This window comes from Ictidomys tridecemlineatus, chromosome 6, assembly GCF_052094955.1.
Source record: "Ictidomys tridecemlineatus isolate mIctTri1 chromosome 6, mIctTri1.hap1, whole genome shotgun sequence".
Taxonomy (NCBI): Eukaryota; Metazoa; Chordata; class Mammalia; order Rodentia; family Sciuridae; genus Ictidomys; species Ictidomys tridecemlineatus.
Window position 1 is genome coordinate 83,189,445 of NC_135482.1, and position 18,057 is coordinate 83,207,501.

An 18,057-nucleotide genomic window follows, 5' to 3' on the forward strand; every position below is an offset into this window, starting at 1 on the left:
CCTTTTAATTCCTCAATAATTTCTTACTCAATTTCTGACTAAAGCCCAAGCCCTTGGCTGGTAAATGCCCAACCCCTTATGTGAAAGAGGAACAAATCCTGGAGAGTGGGAAAGCCTTCTGGCCCAGGGGCCTCAGAAATGAAGGCAGGATCAATTAACTCTCCCAGGCCCTGCTTAGATACCTGAGAAGCCGGTAGGGCAGGCCTAGGGGTCCCAAGCAAAGTCAATGCCAGCCCCTTTGTACTTACTCTAGGTCCACCACTCTCATCACTTTTTTGTTGTTGTTGGGTCAAAGAATAGATAAGTGGCTATTTTATATACCTTAAAACCAAACCAAACAGTTTTGTTCCCATTCCACTTCCCACATGGATCACCCTCAATTTCATGTCCCCCTTTGCAGCAAAACTCCTCAAAAAAATTGTTTAAGCTTGCTGTTTTCATCTTCCACTTTTTATCAGGCCCATTCCTGCCAGGCTCTTGCCCTAACTACTCAACCAAAACTACTCTTGTCAAAGCTGCTATCACCTTTGCATTGCTAAATATGAGAGCCTCTATCACTTCTTCCTCCTCATCACCTTTCTTCACCTGTCTTCCAGGACACTGAACTGTCTACTTCACTGGTTCCTTCTCTGTGTCCCTGGCTCTATCACTGTTTAATATTTGAGTATCCCAGATCTCCATCACTTGTCCTCTCCTCTATTTATATTTAATCCCTCATCCTAACACAGCAGGGAACTTGGATTTATTGGGAGTATAAGTGACAGGTAGGCACTTTACATAACTTGAAGTCCTGGGACTGCTGCTATGTAAACTTACTGTGTCCTAGAAAACAAAATGAGGAAAGTTCATTGGTGTACAAGAAAGAACACTGGACTGACTGAAAATAAAAAAAAAATCAGAATTGTTACTTAGGCATTGTGAATAAAGAGACCATTACCCATTGAAAGATCTTTTCTACTGGCTATGCCCCAGGAACACCAGAATGAATAAAAGAAATTTTTGATACAGAAGAGAAGTACAGCGGGAGCCCATCAGTCTCCAACTGTGTCTTGGTTTCTTCAGCCTCAAATCTGAATCTCTAGTATTTCCCAAACCAAAATACCAACAAAAGCAGGCACTAGGTACTAAAGAGCTCTGGTAAAGTCACTATGTGATATTATTTTTCAGGTAAGAATATAAATATTACTATATTAATTTTCTACTTTATTAACAGTGAAAACTACCACTGCTACTTCTTTTTATAATAAAAGTTGACAATACATATTCAAATAATCCTTTGGAGCAAAATGGAACTGAAATGGCAATAAATATGAACTTGTTTTTCCTGAAAGCATTATTTGTTCTACCATAAAAATGTAATCTTTAATGATTTTATCTCTTACACAATTCCCTTTTTGACAAAGCTAAATTTGCAGAGTTCATACAATAAAACTGTCTAGTTGCTAGAGCAGCTCATAGAACATGCTGAAATGAAGGGAACAACATTAAGTCAAATGACTGACAGTATAACTTCTCGTGTTTCTTAAAATCAGACCTATGATTTTAAGAAAGAATACTTCAAAGTAGCAATATCTTTTAAAAAGAATGAGAAGTTATATATTTAATTTCTTGAGATTATAAAGAAATTATCAAGAATAAATAGCATGAGAATTTCTCTATTTACAGAGAGCTGTTTAGATTACTTTGAATTGTTAATACTTCTCTATGTTGTTCAAAAATAACTTTGTTTTAATTATAAATAATTTTGATTCCTTTGATTACCTTAAGGCTCACCCAGCACTGCTAGAAGAAAAGGTTATTTCTATCAAAATCAGCCATCTCTAGAGGCTCATCCACTCATCCACACCCAGTTGAACTTGCTTTTCCCCACACACACTGTCCTACATGTCTTTCCAGGCTTTGCCTAGGCCACTTCCCACATGTTGAGTCCTTCTTACAACCCCACAAAGACCTCTCACCTCTAAACATATGGCTCAAATGACATCTCCAAGAAGCCTTCCTTCACTTCTGTACAAAGTCTCTCCCCATGGCACCTTCTTCAGTGGGCTGCTGAAGAATTCATAACCTGACTGTGATCACTTCATACCTGTTCCTCCACTCCCACCCCAACAGACTCTTGCAAGCCTAAACAGGAGGAAATCCCAAGTCTGAGTGCAGGGATTCAGATCAAAACTATGGAAGATGAAAAGGCCTTGATCCTTTTATATGGTGGGAGATGGGGATTGAAACCAAGGATGCTTTACCACTGAGCTACATCACCAGCTCCTTTTATTTTTAACTTTGAGACAGGGTCTTGCTAAATTGCCTAGGCTGGCTTTGAACTTGGGATCCTCTTTCCTCGGCCTTCTGAAAGTCACTGGGATTACAGATGTTTTGCCACTGCACCTGGTCAGTTTGGTATTACTATTGGAAGTTATTCATACATTATAAGAAAACCATATTGATAAGTATTATTACCAATTATTCTATCACTTTTCTAAAGTTCAGACAGACTTTCTTGCCAGGTAGGAAACCCATTAGGTTGTTGTGTACACAAAAGTGCCTTTGATTCACCCAAAGTCTGTATTAAACGCAGATAAAAATTCATACACGAAATATTTATAAAACAGTATTTCAACCATTTACACGACAATTAAAGAAGGGCTATCACAAAAGGGAAGTTTACCAGAAAAATGGGTGTATTACTGAATACTACTATTTATGCCTTTCAATGTCAAAAAGTGCTTGATTGAAACAAAACAGAGCAACCCTCCACTGAGGAATCACATGTGTAGCTAACTAAGACTACTACCTCTCAGGATGACAGATTTGTACAGTAAAATGGACTACACAGACACTAAGAAAGTGTAAGAAGTACATAATGCAGCAGAAACATCTATACACAAAACTTAGCCATCACAGCAGCTAAGGCAATTTGCAAAAATGGAGGAGGGAACTGGCAGGTGTCTAATTTCCAGACACTGTGCTTTATGAAATCACAGTTTCATCTATTCTCTATAGCTATCTGGAGATAGGTATTGTTAACCTCATTTTAATGAGTAAGAACTAAAGTTCAGAAAGATGAATGTGATCTTGCTTTGTCCCACATGTCCACTACACCACAATGAACAAAAGGCCCTTGTCTCTGAGCATGCACCATGAATCAAAAACTAGGGGTATATATGGAGTGAACGTGAATCCTGGAACATATTGGAATGACAAAGTTTACATTGTTATCCCATGTAATTATGAATAATCCTTATATTTCACTCTCCGAAGTGTCTTATTTGAATAATTGTTTCTAAGTATAAAAGAGTGAAAGTCTACTTACATGTACCTATGTCTGGATCAAGTCTGAGGTTTGAGGGGAAAAAACTGTATTATTTTAATAAAAATAATGACTTGGATTAGTGTATATGCCAAGTTCTTTACATATAAAATTTAATGTTCAAGGAACCAATGAAACAGATAGTCTTATATTTAATATTTTAAGTAAGACAACTTTAAGTCATGAGACATGAGAGAGAACTTTGTGAAACTAAGCACATAAAGTCAACCATTAATTAATTCAAGAAGCTAACTTAGACTGATGATCTCAGATGATATTTGGCAATTTATGAGACTATAGAACACAGACACTGTACCTTGGGACATCCTGAAGGGTAGCGATAAAAAAAGAGGATGAGCAATATGGATAAAGCCAGACGCCAGGAAGAAATTAATGCTTCCCTTTCTGCTGAAATGTGTGTCTCTTTCTTCTCTTAGGTCTTTGGTAGGTCTACTAAATAGGTCTACTAAGCATGAATGTTATTTAATAGAAATGAAAGAGAAAGGTATAACCAGACAAAAACAAAAGACACAACTGGTGGCAAGTCAAAGACAGAAGTCTGACTCAGAAAGATGATGGGGAGACTGTCACAAGCATTTAAAAAGGAGGTTTAAGACATGTTTCCCTAAACTTTCTAAGGAGCAATTTACCCTAGCGGAAATCTGAGAGAGGAAGAATAAAAGAAGGGTGTGAGAGTGAGTAAGTGAGATGATTGGCATAAGATAGTATTATAAGGCAATTAAAAGCCATATTTCCCTATGGATTGTGAACCTTTTAACATAGCGATATTAAATGTTCTGAAAGGGGAGAAACCATGGATTCCACCCTATACTAGTTTTATAACTTTCATGAGGTCCACTTAGATGAAAAATATTACCTTTGGGCTGAGGGTATAGCTCAGTGGTAGAGTGCTCATGAGGCCCAACATCAGGGGCAAAAGTTATCACCTTTGTGAAGTTATCTTATTAGATCTTACAAAAACTTAATTTGTATTTTGATTCTGTTTTCCATACTGCATCCAGGTAGACAGAGACCCAGTGATAGAAACTAGGCCATAGAATGACTTGACTAAGACTACAGGAATAGAATCAATTGTTGTTCCACATTTATCAGACAGTTACATACTGACCTCATGTATACAAACTCAGTCACATGTAAAAATGCAAAGCAACAAGAAACCTATACTGAGCTCTCACCAATTCAACCTACAATCTAATAATCATATCTGCTTTTGAGATTATTCTGGTCTGTTAAAATATATTCTACTGTCATGTATAACTCAAAGTAACAAATTAAAAACAGATTATTCTAGTCATTGAAGGAATAAATCTGAATGAATCTAGAGTCAAAGACACACCACACACACACACACACACACACACTCCATCACTACAAATTTAAAGACATAAATATAGGTTGTATATGTGCATCTTTGCAGTGCAAAGATACCCCAAAACTGCTAACAATAGTTACCTTGAAAGAAAACAAAATTCAATAAAGGTAGGGGTAATTTTATTCTTTATTTTATCTTTTTATATATATGCTTTAAACTTACTGTATTACTATTTAAAATGAGCAACTGTTTTAATTAGATGATGACTAATGCTTTGCTTTTGCTAAAAACTTCTTTTCCAGAATTAAAAAAAAAAATACAAGGTATCAGATGTGTGTTGTGAATTTTCTTTAGTCATCAATCTTTGCCTTCTAAGGAGGAAATCAAACAAATCTGGAAACTGTTTCAAATAGTATAAAATAAAGTTTCATTTAAACTTAAAAGTGTTTTTATTTTGGGGCGGGGGTGGCTTATCGGGGAACTCAGAGCAAATCATTAAAGAGCAGACCAAGATACTGTCTGATCATGCTCACCTCAGCAGGCAGTCTATGTCCTATGATGAGACAGGACCAAGGCTGTGCTGGGGCAATACAGTCTGACCTTCCTAGGGTTTTATGCACCAGAGATCAAAGTTAATCCTAGTCACAAACTGGTTGGAAATGTCTGCAAATCCATAAATACTGCTAGAAAAAGACCAAGATCCCTTTAACAGCCATGTTCAGGAAGGACACCACAAACATATTAGAGAAAGTAATACTTAAACTTCAAAAGCACAATATCTCACCCTGAGCATATTTCCTAAAAATTCCTTATCCAGGTGGAATTGCTCATGTTAACAGTGGAGTCAAGATGGGAGAAAGTGAACAATAATGCATTAAAATGGCTAAGGAATTAAAGTAATGTCCTATTTATCCCTTTTAATCCATAAAGATGTTGCCAGTTTGTTTCAGTGTCATTGACAATGAATATTTGAAAATTTAAACTACAGTGACATAATGGAACAATAATGCATTAAAATGGCTAAGGAATTAAAGTAATGTCCTATTTATCCCTTTTAATCCATAAAGATGTTGCAAGTTTGTTTCAGTGTCATTGACAATGAATATTTGAAAATTTAAACTACAGAGACATAATGGGTACAGGGAAAGGGGCAGAAGTTTAAACATAGGTAGGACTTGAATGTCTATCCCCTCTAAAACTCATACTGAAATTTAATTACCATTGTGTTAGTATTAAGAACTGTTACCTTTAAGAGGGATTAGGCCACAAGTGCTCCAGCATCATGAATGGATTAGGCTGTTATTTCACTTAGGAGTGAAATAAATAAAGGTGAGTCTGGTCCCATTTTAATCTCTCTCATTTTTCCTTCTCACTTACAACCACATGACCATGGAGCAAGGAGGTGCTCTACCGTGGTCATGGTCTTCCCAGCCTCTAGAATTATGAGCCAATAGATTTCTGATCATTACAGGTTATCCAGTCTCAGGTATTCTGCTATAACGGAAGAAAACAAACTATGATGGGGACAAACTGCTCTTCATCATTCCCAGGGTTGCTGGGCCCCACACCTCTAGAAGCATAATACTGGTTACATAGGTTTTCATCAAAATACAAAAACCAAACAAACCTTAAGTCTACTTTAGTTTGTATTCTTTTTTTGAATGGCAGTCTGTTCAATACTACCCAGAAACTCTGATGATTCTTTTGCTGTTCAATTCTGTGAACAGTACCTCCCAATAAATAATCTTTTTTTTTTTAAATTTATTTATCCTAATTTGTTATACACGACAACCAAATGCACTTCAATTCATAGAACACATATAGAGCACCACTTTTCATTTCTCTGATTGTACACAAAGTAGACTTGTATCTTCATACATGTACTTAGGGTAATGATGTCTATCTCATTCCACCATCTTTCTTACCCGCATACTCCTTGCCTTCCCCTCACTCGCCTTGGCTCTATCTAAAGTTCCTCCATTCCTCCTATGCCACCCACCACCAATCCCCATTATGGATCAGCATCCTCACATCAGAGAAAACATTTGGCTTTGTTTCTGGGGGGGAATGGCTTACTTCACTTAGCATTATATTCTCCAACTCCATCCATTTATTGCAAATGCCATGATTTTATTCTCTTTTAATGCCGAGTAATATTCCATTGTGTATGCATACCAGATTTTCTTTATCCACTCATTTACTAAAGGGCATCTAGGTTGGTTCCACAATTTAGCTATTGTCAGCTGAGCTGCTATAAACATTGATGTGGCTGTGTCACTATAGTATGCTGTTTTTAAGTCCTTTGGGTATATACCAAGGAGTGGGATAGCTGGGTCAAATGGTGGTTTCATTCCAAGTTTTTCAAGGAATCTCTATACTGCTTTCCAGATTGCCTGTACCAATTTGCAGTTCCACCAGCAGTGTATGAGTGTGCCTTTTCCCCCACATCCTTGTCAACACTTAATGTTGTTTGTATTCTTAATAACTGCCATTCTGACTGGAGTGAGATGAAATCTTAGAGTAGTTTTGATTTGCATTTCTCTACTTGCTAAACATTTTTTCAAACATTGGTTGATTAATTGTATATCACCTTCTGAGAAGTATCTGTTTAGTTCCTTAGCCCATTTATTGATTAGGTTATTTGGAGTTTTTTGGTGTTAAGTTTTTTGAGTTCTCTAAATATTCTAGAGATTAGTGTTCTATCTGATCTGTGTGTGGTAAAAATTTGCTCCCACTGTGTAGGTGCTCTCTTTACCTCATTGATTATTTCTCCTGCTGAGAAGAAGCTTTTCAGTTTGAATCCATCCCATTTATTAATTCTTGATTTTATTTCTTATGCCATTGGAATTTTGTTAAGGTCTAATCTGATATGAGGAGATTTGGACCTACCTTTTTTTCTATTAGGCACAGGGTCTCTGGTTTAATTCCAAGGTCCCTTATCCACTTTGAGTTGAATTTTGTGCATGGCAAGAGAAAGGGGCTTAATTTCATTTTGCTGCATACAGTTTTTCCAGCACCATTTGTTGAAGAGGTTATTAATTCTGCCTATTCAATAGCAAGGTAGATCTTTCCATCTTCTAAGATCTTCCTTAATTTCTTTCTTTAGTGTTTTGTAGTTTTCGTTGTAGAGGTCTTTCACCTCTTTTGTTAGGTTGATTCCCAAGTATTTTATTTATTTATTTTTTGGAGGTTATTGTAAATGGGGTAGTTTCCTCGTTTCCCTTTTAGAAGATTTGTCACTGATACACAGAAATGTCTTTGATTTATAGGTGTTGATTTTGTATCCTGCTACTTTGCTGAATTCCTTTACTAGTTCCAGAAGTTTTCTGGTGGAATTTTTTTTTGGTATTCTAGGTATAGAATCAGATCATCAGCAAATAGTGCCAATTTGAGTTCTTCTTTTCCTGTCTGTATCCCTTTAATTTATTTCATCTACCTAATTGTTCTGGCCAGTGTTTCAAAAACTATGTTAAATAGAAGTGGTGAAAGAGGGCATTCTTGTTTTGTTCTAGTTTTTGGAGGGAATGCTTTCAATTTTTCTCCATTTAGAATGATGTTGGCCTGGGGCTTAGCATAGATAGCTTTTACAACATTGAGATATGTTCCTGTTATCCCTATTTTTTTCTAGTGTTTTGAACATGAAGGGGTGCTTTATTTTGGTGAATGCTTTTTCTGCGTCTATTGAGAGGATCATATGAGTCTTATCTTTAAGTCTGTTGATATAATGGATTACATTTATTGAATTCCATGTTGAATCAACCTCGCATCCCTGGGATGAACCCTACTTTATCGTGTTGCACTATCTTTTTGATATGTTTTTGTATTCTATTTGCCAGAATTTTTTAAAAAAATTTTTGCATCTATGTCCATTAGAGATATTGGTCTGAAGTTTTCTTTCTTTGATGTATCTGTGTCTGGTTTTGGAATCAGGATGATATTGGCCTCATAGAAAAAGAGGAAACACTTTCAAACTCATTCTATTTCCTGAAATAAATTGAAGAGTATTGGTATTAGTTCTTCTTTGAAGGTCTCGTAGAACTCAGCTGTGTATCCGTCTGGTCCTGGGCTTTTCTTTGTTGGTAGGCTTCTGATGGCATCTTCTATTTCATTGCTTGAAATTGATCTGTTTAACTTGTGTATATCATCCTGATTCAGTCGGAGCAAATCTAGAAATTTTGTTGATGCCTTTGATATTTTCAATTTAACGGAGGAACAAATTTCCTAAATAATTTCTAATTATCTTCTGTATTTCTGTAGTGTCTGTCGTGATATTTCCTTTTTCATCATGGATGTTAGTAATTTGACTTTTCTCTCTCCTTCTCTTCATTAGCATGGCTAAAGGTTTATCAATCTTATTTTTTTCAAAGAACCAACTTTGTGTTCTGTCAATTTTTTTTCAGATTTTTTTTTCTGTTTCAATTTCATTGATTTCAGCTCTAATTTTAATTATTTCCTGTCTTCTACTGTTTTAGTGCTGATTTGTTTGTCTTTTTCTAGGACTTTGAGATATGTTAGGTCATTTATTTGTTGACCTTTTCTTCTTTTAAGGAATGAACTCCATGCAATGAACTTTCCTCTTAGTACTACCTTCATAGCGTCCCAGAGATTTTAAATCATTGTGTCAGTGTACTCATTTACCTCTCAGAATTTTTCCATCTCCTCTTTGATGTCTTCTGCTACCCATTCATTCAGGAGCATATTATTTAGTCTCCAGGTGTTGGAGTAGCTTTTATTTTTTATTTTATCTTTGATTTCTAATTTCATTCCATTATGATCTGAGAGAATGGGTAGTATCTCTACTTTTTTGTATTTGCTAAGAGTTGCTTTGTGGCATAATATATGGTCTATTTTAGAAAAGGATCCATGTGCTGTGAGAAGAAAGTGTATTCACTCACTGATGGATGATATATTCTATATGTGTCTGTTAAGACTAAGTTGTTGATTATATGATGGAGTTCTATAGTTTCTTTGTTTAGTTTTTGTTTGGAAGATCTATCCAGTGGTGAAGCAGGTGTGTTAAACTCACCCAGAATTATTGTGTTGTCTATATGATTCTTGAACTTGAGAAGAGTTTGTTTAATGAACATAGATGCTCCATTGTTTGGGGCATATATATTTATAATTGTTATGTCTTAAAGACATATGGTTCCCTTAGGCAGTATGAAATGTCCTTTTTTATCTCTTTTGAGTAACTTTTGGCTTGAAGTCTACTTTATTTGATATGAGGATGGAAATCCCTGCATGTTTCAGCAGTCCATGTGAGTGCTTTGTTTTTTCCCCAATCTCTTTCTTCCCTTGTTTTTTCATGTTGTTTGTGTATCTTCCCTTCTAGCACTGCAGATATGAGGTATTACAGTTTTTACCCTATAGGCTTATAGTGCCCCTGCAGGATTTCCAATACCTCTCCTTTAAGGGGAGAACAATATTAACAGATCCAAAATACAAACAATATACAACCTCAAACCAAATAGCTGCTATTACAGCTTTGTCACAATATACAGAAATGGTAAGTCAATTATTATCTACAATATAAAACAGTAGGTTTGCAAAAGGATCTATAGTTTCTGATGGTGGACAAAAAACCGGGTGTGAGGTGTATGATCAGATGTTGAGGGGTAGGAGGTGATGATGTAAGAATCTAAAGAAGTTGATTAGTAGCAGAAGAGAGAGAATGTGATTTTGGGAAGATAAGTAAGTGGGAAGACAACAGAGTACAAAAAACAAACAAAATATTAAGAAAAATTAAAAAATAAAGAACGTACTGTCCTCAGTAGCCTAATTCATGAGAAGTACTTGGTTTCACAAATGTTGGGGATGTGAGGGTGGGAGGAGTGAGAGGAAAAAAACAATCTCACAAGGATTATTTTTGTTGGAGATTAGTATCTTTCCTGCTTCCCTTATCTTCAAATAGGTGGGGTTGTCTGTTGTTTGCTGGTATCTCCACCCTCAGGATGGTGAAGGTTATTAGGGTGCGAGGGTTGGTCATGGACGCATAGTTCCTAGATGTGGGGAATGGATGGCACTTGTGATCCCCAATGGTTGGCTGCATCCCAAGGATCTCCTTTGGGGACAGGTGGTATGATGTGGGTGCCTGGTCTTATCTCCTTATATCGTCTGTAAACCTCACAATTCCTAGTCTCTAATTTAGTCTCAAAACTGTATCTCACTCACACCCTCCCTTTCTACTTCCCAATCAGAAACCTTTCTCTCTGGAGGTCTTGTAGGCTGTGCTTGGGGGCGGGGGCTGCATACCTGTTTTGGAGATCTATTTTGTAATGAGCAGTTCAGGACCAGGTTTTGTGAGCTACAGATGGCCTACAGCCGCAAGCACTATGCCAGATTAGCGGCTGCCGAGGAGATGGGGGACTTGGGGACTAAAGAAGGGTATCCTGATATTGCTTCTAAGCCCCAGCTGGTGTTCCAAGTGGGAGGCTGTCCCAACTAAAGGTGGCAATGTGTCCCAAGATGGGGGTGGCTGCTTTCACCAATGGGGTGTCAGGACAGGTGGGGCCGGGTGGCGGCGGTGGACAGCATATTCAGAGATGCAGCTCTGCGGTGTGCTGTGTTGTGGCTGGTGGTTGTCTCTAGATGCTGTGCAGTGTCCCCAGGTGAAGGCTACTGCATGTAGTAGACTATGGCAGTAGCTGCAGTTTTCTAAGATGGAGGCAACCTCGGGAGCCCCACGTTGGTAGATGGGGGTCCACGCGGGAGTGGCTACTGGAGTTCCTATGCGTGGGCAGTGGCTGGGTGTCCTGCGCCGGTGCTGATGCCGGTGGTCCTGCTCAGGCACTCAGAGTTCCTGTGTGGGTGAGTGGCCAGGAATTTTGCTCTGACACTGAGGTCTGCCTGGGCACAGCGACCTTTAGTCCTGTGTGGGAGCAGCCATCGGGGGTCCTCTAATCACTCACAGAGAAACAATATTCCCACTACTTGAATCCCAGGTCAAGGAGTGACACAGAATGCAGCCTCCCTCTAGCCCCCCATCTTATATCCCCAATGGTCTTTACAATAATTTTTTTTCCACCAAAAAAAGCATACCATGAAATCTGAAGATATTTGGTCAACTTTATATGTTTTGTGGTCTACTTATTAAAAGAATATAAATACATGAATACCTTCCACAAGTAATTGTTTGCCTTTTGGTGATGTGCTAAATATATAAGATTCATTTATTTTTAAAGTAATTACATACATGAATCATTCTCTTGCTTTCACTTTTTCTTCTATCTTTTACTACACCTTTCCCAAATCCAGGATCAGATAGTCATTCTGTATATTACATTTTTATATTCATTATTTGCAATGGCATTTTTTAGCAATTCAACATTCCTCTAACCTTTTTATACTTCTCCAAGTATTTATATGTTTTATCAGTATGGTACTATTTTTTACTTTTATGAATTTATTTTTTTGGTAACTGAGGACTGAATCCAGGGCCCTTACTCTACCACTAATATATACCCCTAAGCCCCTTTATTGCTAAGGATCAAAGATCAAATCCAGGCCTTATGCATGTGAAGCAAGTATTTTACTACCAAGCTACACCTCCAGCACCCCCCTGCCCTTTTTTTCTTTGTGGTGCTGAGAATCAAACCCAGGACCTCACAATTTTCTATTTTTAAGTAATTACCTAGCATTGCAATTTTCCCTTCATTATTCTTCTTTATAAACACATTTGGCTCTTAATTATTGTATAAAATGAAATTCATAATCACACTGAGCTGTGAAAATTCCCTACTGAGATTTTGATTGTAATTGTACTAAACTTATAAATCAATACAAATACATTAAAAACAGTTAATGAGTTGTTTTTCTACCCAGAAAGTCTCCTATCTTCCCAGAATTGTACAATAGTTTCCTTCCTACAGGCAGTTTGCATTTCTTATCAAATTTAATCCTTAGTATATTCTTTGTTGCTCCTATAAATGGGTTCCCTTTTTGTCACTTTCTAATTGGTTACTGTTACTACATACCAAAGATCATGATATTTACATTATTTATAATAGAACCTTACTAAACTCTGTTACTTACAGTTGTCTTGGAAATTTTTAAATGGAAATAGTTTTATCTTCCTTCCCAATAGTTCTGCTATTCCCACAGAATTACTGGGAAGGAAGATCTGTTTACTTAACACACTAACTAGATATTTTAGCGTTATTTCTTAGCAAATGATGAAAGCAAGCACACTACTAATTCTAGAAATGGATAAAATTCTAATGTTTTACTACCATTAGTATTTTAGCATTGAATATGAATTTTGTTTATAAAATTGTAGATACTTTCCACAAAATATTATTAGAGGACAATCTGAAAAAAGGAAATAATGGGGTGACATAATGGGTGATTTTATTTTTCCTCACATTTTTGCAGTAAATAATTTTTCCACAAATTATTCTGGCTATAAACTCTTCCAATTTATTTTCCAAACTTCCCAAAACAACTGGACACACATATATGTGCATATGCATTCAGACACACACACACACACACACACACACACACACACACACACACACACTCTCTCTCTTTTTCATCTCTTTATTTTTCCTTATATTCCTTGCTTAAGGAGAATAATCTTGGTTAGCAACCTTGCAGAAAGCAAGAACAAAGAAAATCCTTAAAAAAAAAAAGGCTTTCTCTTTGGAAATAATATCCTACTCTGAGAATATTTAAAAATAATGTCTGACTACAAATTTCTATTTTATAAGTAAAAATGAAACTTCTAAAATCATTTGTTCATCATTAACAGTATAGTGTGATGTGCTATAAAATAAAAATATTAACAAGTTGGCAATAAGAAAGTGATAACATTCTTAAAATCAGTGCTCCATGGAAACCAGATTATAATACTCTTAATATTAGACTTGCATGTTAACAAACAGATATGATTTCTTCAGTTCTTATCCAATTGTGATTCTTTTCAAATTTCATTAAATGAACATTATACTGAACCTATCTCGAAACCTGAATAAAATTGTGACACATCATCAGAAATTGTCCACCTAAAATAAAAATAGCTGAACTTTTCAGTTCTATTCCACCAATAAAGTTTCAAAGTGCTAAAACTGACAAACTGCTCTCCATCTTCTAAACAGAAATAAAATATTTGAGTCACAATGGATAGCTCCTTTTTTTGGTTAAAAAAAAAAAAAGATGATGAATGCAATTGGAATGTTTATTGTTACTGAAATTCTTCAAGCCTGGATTCTAAGTATGTGTATTGAGGCAAATTACTATGACAACTTAAATTACAGAAAAGAAATGCCACCCTTTCTTTACCAAGTTTCTTCTCTGGAAGATAACTTTAAGCATTCTAAAATCTGTACATACAAATGAATGTAACAACAATAAACACCTCTTTACAAGTTTTATTTATAAATATCTTTATCTAAACCCTTAAAATAAACATAATTGACTTTTAATGGAAAATAGTTTCCATTAAAATAATATGAATGGAAAACCTAACGTGAACATACATAAATACCCAGTTTAAAATATAAAATTATTGAGAGTATTTTTAAACTACTTCCCAACCAGAAGCATACTACAATACTATAGTATGCTTCATTCCACAAACTGTGTGAGGGGCTGGGGATGTGGCTCAACCAGTATCGCACTCCCCTGGCATGCATGCGGCCGGGTTCAATCCTCAGCACCACATAGAAACAAAGATGTTGTGTCCGCCAAAAATTAAAAAATAAATATTAAAAAATTCTCTCTCTTTCTTAAAAAAAAAGAAACTGTGTGAAATTATTTGCAAGGCAGTTTTGAAAAAAATATTATGCAGTAAAGTCCTGCTTATCATTATTTTTCCTTCACTAATGCTTTTTACAGGAAGGTACCAGGAAAGGGATTGAGGGAAGACTATAGCCTATTTTAAACTGAAAGAAAAACAAAGAATAAAATAATCTGTAAAATTTACTGTTTTACTGAATCTGTCTTTTTACACAAATTACAGGCTTTCAAGTCTGTTCTCCTAGTTTCAGATCTATGAATCTAAACAAAGGTGCCTTGTTTAAATAAAGTATGTATTATTCTCATCATCATTTCCTAAAAGAAAAATGGACTGAAGTCTTGATGGAAAAAATATGATTTAGTAGAAATATTGATTGTAAGACATTAAAAATTTACATTAGCCCGTGAAACAAACAAAAATAAATAAAATAGTTTTACAGTAGCAACAATGAAACCTCAAAGTTGTTTTTGTTACCCATCAAAGTTAACATTATCAAAATTAGATACTATATCAGAAAAGCCAAGGGAAGGCACCCTCTCCTGTGGGCAAGGAACAACAGCTTCTTCAGTAGCTAGCCCTCATAGGCTAAAGAGCTCTCTGTTTTTCATATATCTACACCCCAGCCCTGGCAGACCTTTTGGTTATTTAAAACAAACAAACAAAAAAAACTTCCTTTAAAAAAGAGAAAAAAAAAAAAAAAAGAAAAGAAGAGTCTCCTTGCACTGTTAGTAAAAATTTCAAAGGCTGATAACCTTTTTATTTTTATTTTGGTTGTTGGTGAAACTTTATTTATTTTTATGTGGTGCTGAGGATTGAATCCAGCACCTCACACATGCTAGGCAAGTGCTCTACTACTGTACGACATCCCCAGCCCATCAAAGGCTGATAATCTTGAAATATTGAGCAACTGAGAAGAAACAGCAAATCATGCAAATTCTTCAGCAGCAAACTCCAAGCAACCCATGCAATCCCTACCGGAATAACTGCAAGTGCTCCAGAGGAACCAAATAACTGAAATGTTCAAACCCAAATCCACACAATTCTAATCACTAAGAGTGAATCATAGTCCCTCTTGAGGCAACTTACACACAAATCTTAAATAAAAAATAATTAGTATAAAAGCGAAAGCTCACAGCATAGCTTTATCAGTATTGGAAGCTAAATCTAAAATTCAAGTGACTCTCCAATCACACAGAGAACTTGTTAGTGAAGCTACTATTTTTTAGCTGTAGTTGGACACAATACCTTTATTTTATTTATTTGAATGTGGTGCTGACGATCAAACCCAGGGCCTTGCATGTGCTAGGTAAGTGCTCTACTGCTGAGCCACAAAGCCAGCCCATACATAGTCCTTTTTACTTCTATGATTTTCTTTTTGAAAACATATTTCAAATAGCAGCAAATTATGAATAGGGCTTCACTAGGACTTTTCAGCTCTCACACAGATATGACAAAATTGTCTTATTAGAATCCCTGTCTTCTAGTATACACTTGTGGTCTTGCAGTTATGGTTATTGTTAATGACACAAGCACTACAGCAGGATATATACAAGTACTGAACCAGTAAGGATATGGACCTACAGTTTTAGGAGTTCAGTCCCTCTGCATAATCTCACAATTACTTGAAGACTTAAAGTTATTATTTTTTTATTTCATGAGGAGATTAATTTATGTGAGGCCTTTTGAGAGCCATCAAATGTAAGCACACAGCTTTTACAAATGAGGGGCTAAGGAATTTATGAGATAGTAAACTGGTTGGTACCCTTAAAGAGTTTATTCACCTATAAAATGTGAACAGTTTATTCATAAATGATTCACTTAGTATAAACAAGGTCAAATTATTTTTCCCTTCTGGGACCAATAAGTCACTTCAATGTTCAAGAGAAAAGAGATCACATACAGCAAGCATACTAAAAGCAAGTGAAACACATTTTGGTTGCACATCCTCCCCTAAAGAGATTTTGTGCTCCCTTTTACTTAATGAAGCCAATTGTTGCCATTAGTGAAGACAACAGGATATTTCAGAATTATCATGGAGAATCATAAGAAAAACCAGTTACCCATTAAGGATTTCTAACTTTTCCCTGCTGATTACAATTCTCTGCTTTTGAAGAGACCACCAATTCAAAACATCAGTATAAAAGTGTTTAGAAAGCCCAAAAGCAGTGGTATGCTGTGGGAGACCAACTTTACACATGACTAAGTCACACTCCCTGGATGGGTGCTGAGGCGCTCAGTCGCAGAAATGTGGCAGAGTTTTCCCCACCCTTCTTGGATCCGAGGGTCCGTGTCTCGTGCATGGGTATGTCTTGCTACAGCCCCATGGGTGAAGCTATGCTCACCTGTTCCTTTGTAATATAACCCCTTGCCCTGTTTAGGATAGAATCTTCCATGGAAGTGCCTTGTGTGTGTCCCCTTCTCTTACTGTGCCCTTGGATGTGGCCTACCCAGGTATCAGTCAACCTGCTGACAGTGGACATCATGAAGATAGACTCAGCCCCCTGAAACCTGACCCCTTGCCTCATTTGAATAGCTTCTCCTCAATAAAAGGGGTCAGCACACGCGTGCGCTCTCTCTCTCTCTCTTCCTGCAGACCCTTAAGGTCAGAGGAGTCTTGACAGCGACCCCAAACAAAAAGGTATCTGTGTCTCTTGTGTGGTTATTTTGCGCAGCCCAGTCAGCCCAGTTTTACTGGAGTGACCCTTGAGCCTTTTAGTCGTGAGAACAGTAACCCAGCAGTATACCACCTCAAAAACTTCTGTTTCAAACTCCAAACTTGAACCCTACACCATGTTTTAAGATGCTTTTAGTGTCATCACAAATTTAGAATAAAAAATTCTATAATGGTGGCAAGACCATTACTAACTATACTTTGTATTTTTCAAATTAAAACATCTTACAAATGATGATTCCTGAGTTCCCCCATGAATACACCTATAAATGTCACTGAAAAAATACTATGCTTCCAGGATGCGTATAAAGAGTACAAGTTTTCTGACTCACCTCAGCACGCAGGAGTCTCTGAGCCGAGCCAATGTGAGGTAGTCTTGAGGAAGTGCACAGCACAGCACCAGGCAGATATTCTGGGAGGATCTACACAGGCACCTGAAAAGGTACACAGTGGTCTTAAGTCCTGGCTAATTTTTAATCTTAAAAATGCAAAATCACCCCATTTTAACTCACAACTATCAAAGAGCAAAATATACAAGCTTGGAGCTTCAAATAACATTCCCAGGGATAATTTTCCTTCCACCCTCCCCACCTCCACATCCCCTTCCCCTGGTCATTTGAATGGCACCACTTGTGGAATGGGTTTATTTTCTGTTTGGTTTCTATTAGCATTTTTGCCCCTTTGAAAAAGGAATTTCAGTTGTTTCTTTAAAAAGGTCACTGGATGGACTGTACTGTTCTAGGAAGGTTTTTGGCCTTCTTTTTCTCCTGACCAAAGCTCCCTGCAATATCACAATTTCTTGAAAGTAGTAAGCAGTTAGACATTTGGAAAACTGCCTAAAGCCAGGGCTAAAAATCAAGCTGGAGTAGACATCTCAGGTTTTCAGTCCTAACAAACACAAATGAAACATGCCACACTTTTCCATGATAAGTACACATCACTACCACTACCCAACTTAAGAAGAGGGCAACTAATTAAAACAAATTTAAAAAAATAGAAAAAAAAAAAAA

At 36.6% G+C, this 18,057-nt stretch overlaps 1 protein-coding gene across 3 annotated transcripts in view; it reads right to left on the minus strand.

Annotated features, from left to right (window-relative positions):
• Window positions 1-18,057, minus strand: part of Rassf8 (Ras association domain family member 8) — a 135,211-nt gene that overhangs the window by 78,891 nt on the left and 38,263 nt on the right. For all 3 annotated transcript variants that reach the window (XM_078015058.1, XM_005328883.5, XM_078015059.1), the window contains one exon: window positions 17,380-17,481. Coding sequence is in view for 1 of the 3 variants with exons in the window: in XM_078015059.1 (XP_077871185.1) it covers window positions 17,380-17,481 (102 nt within the window). In the remaining 2 variants the exon portion in view is untranslated. Of the gene's footprint in view, window positions 1-17,379; window positions 17,482-18,057 lie in introns of those variants that run through there.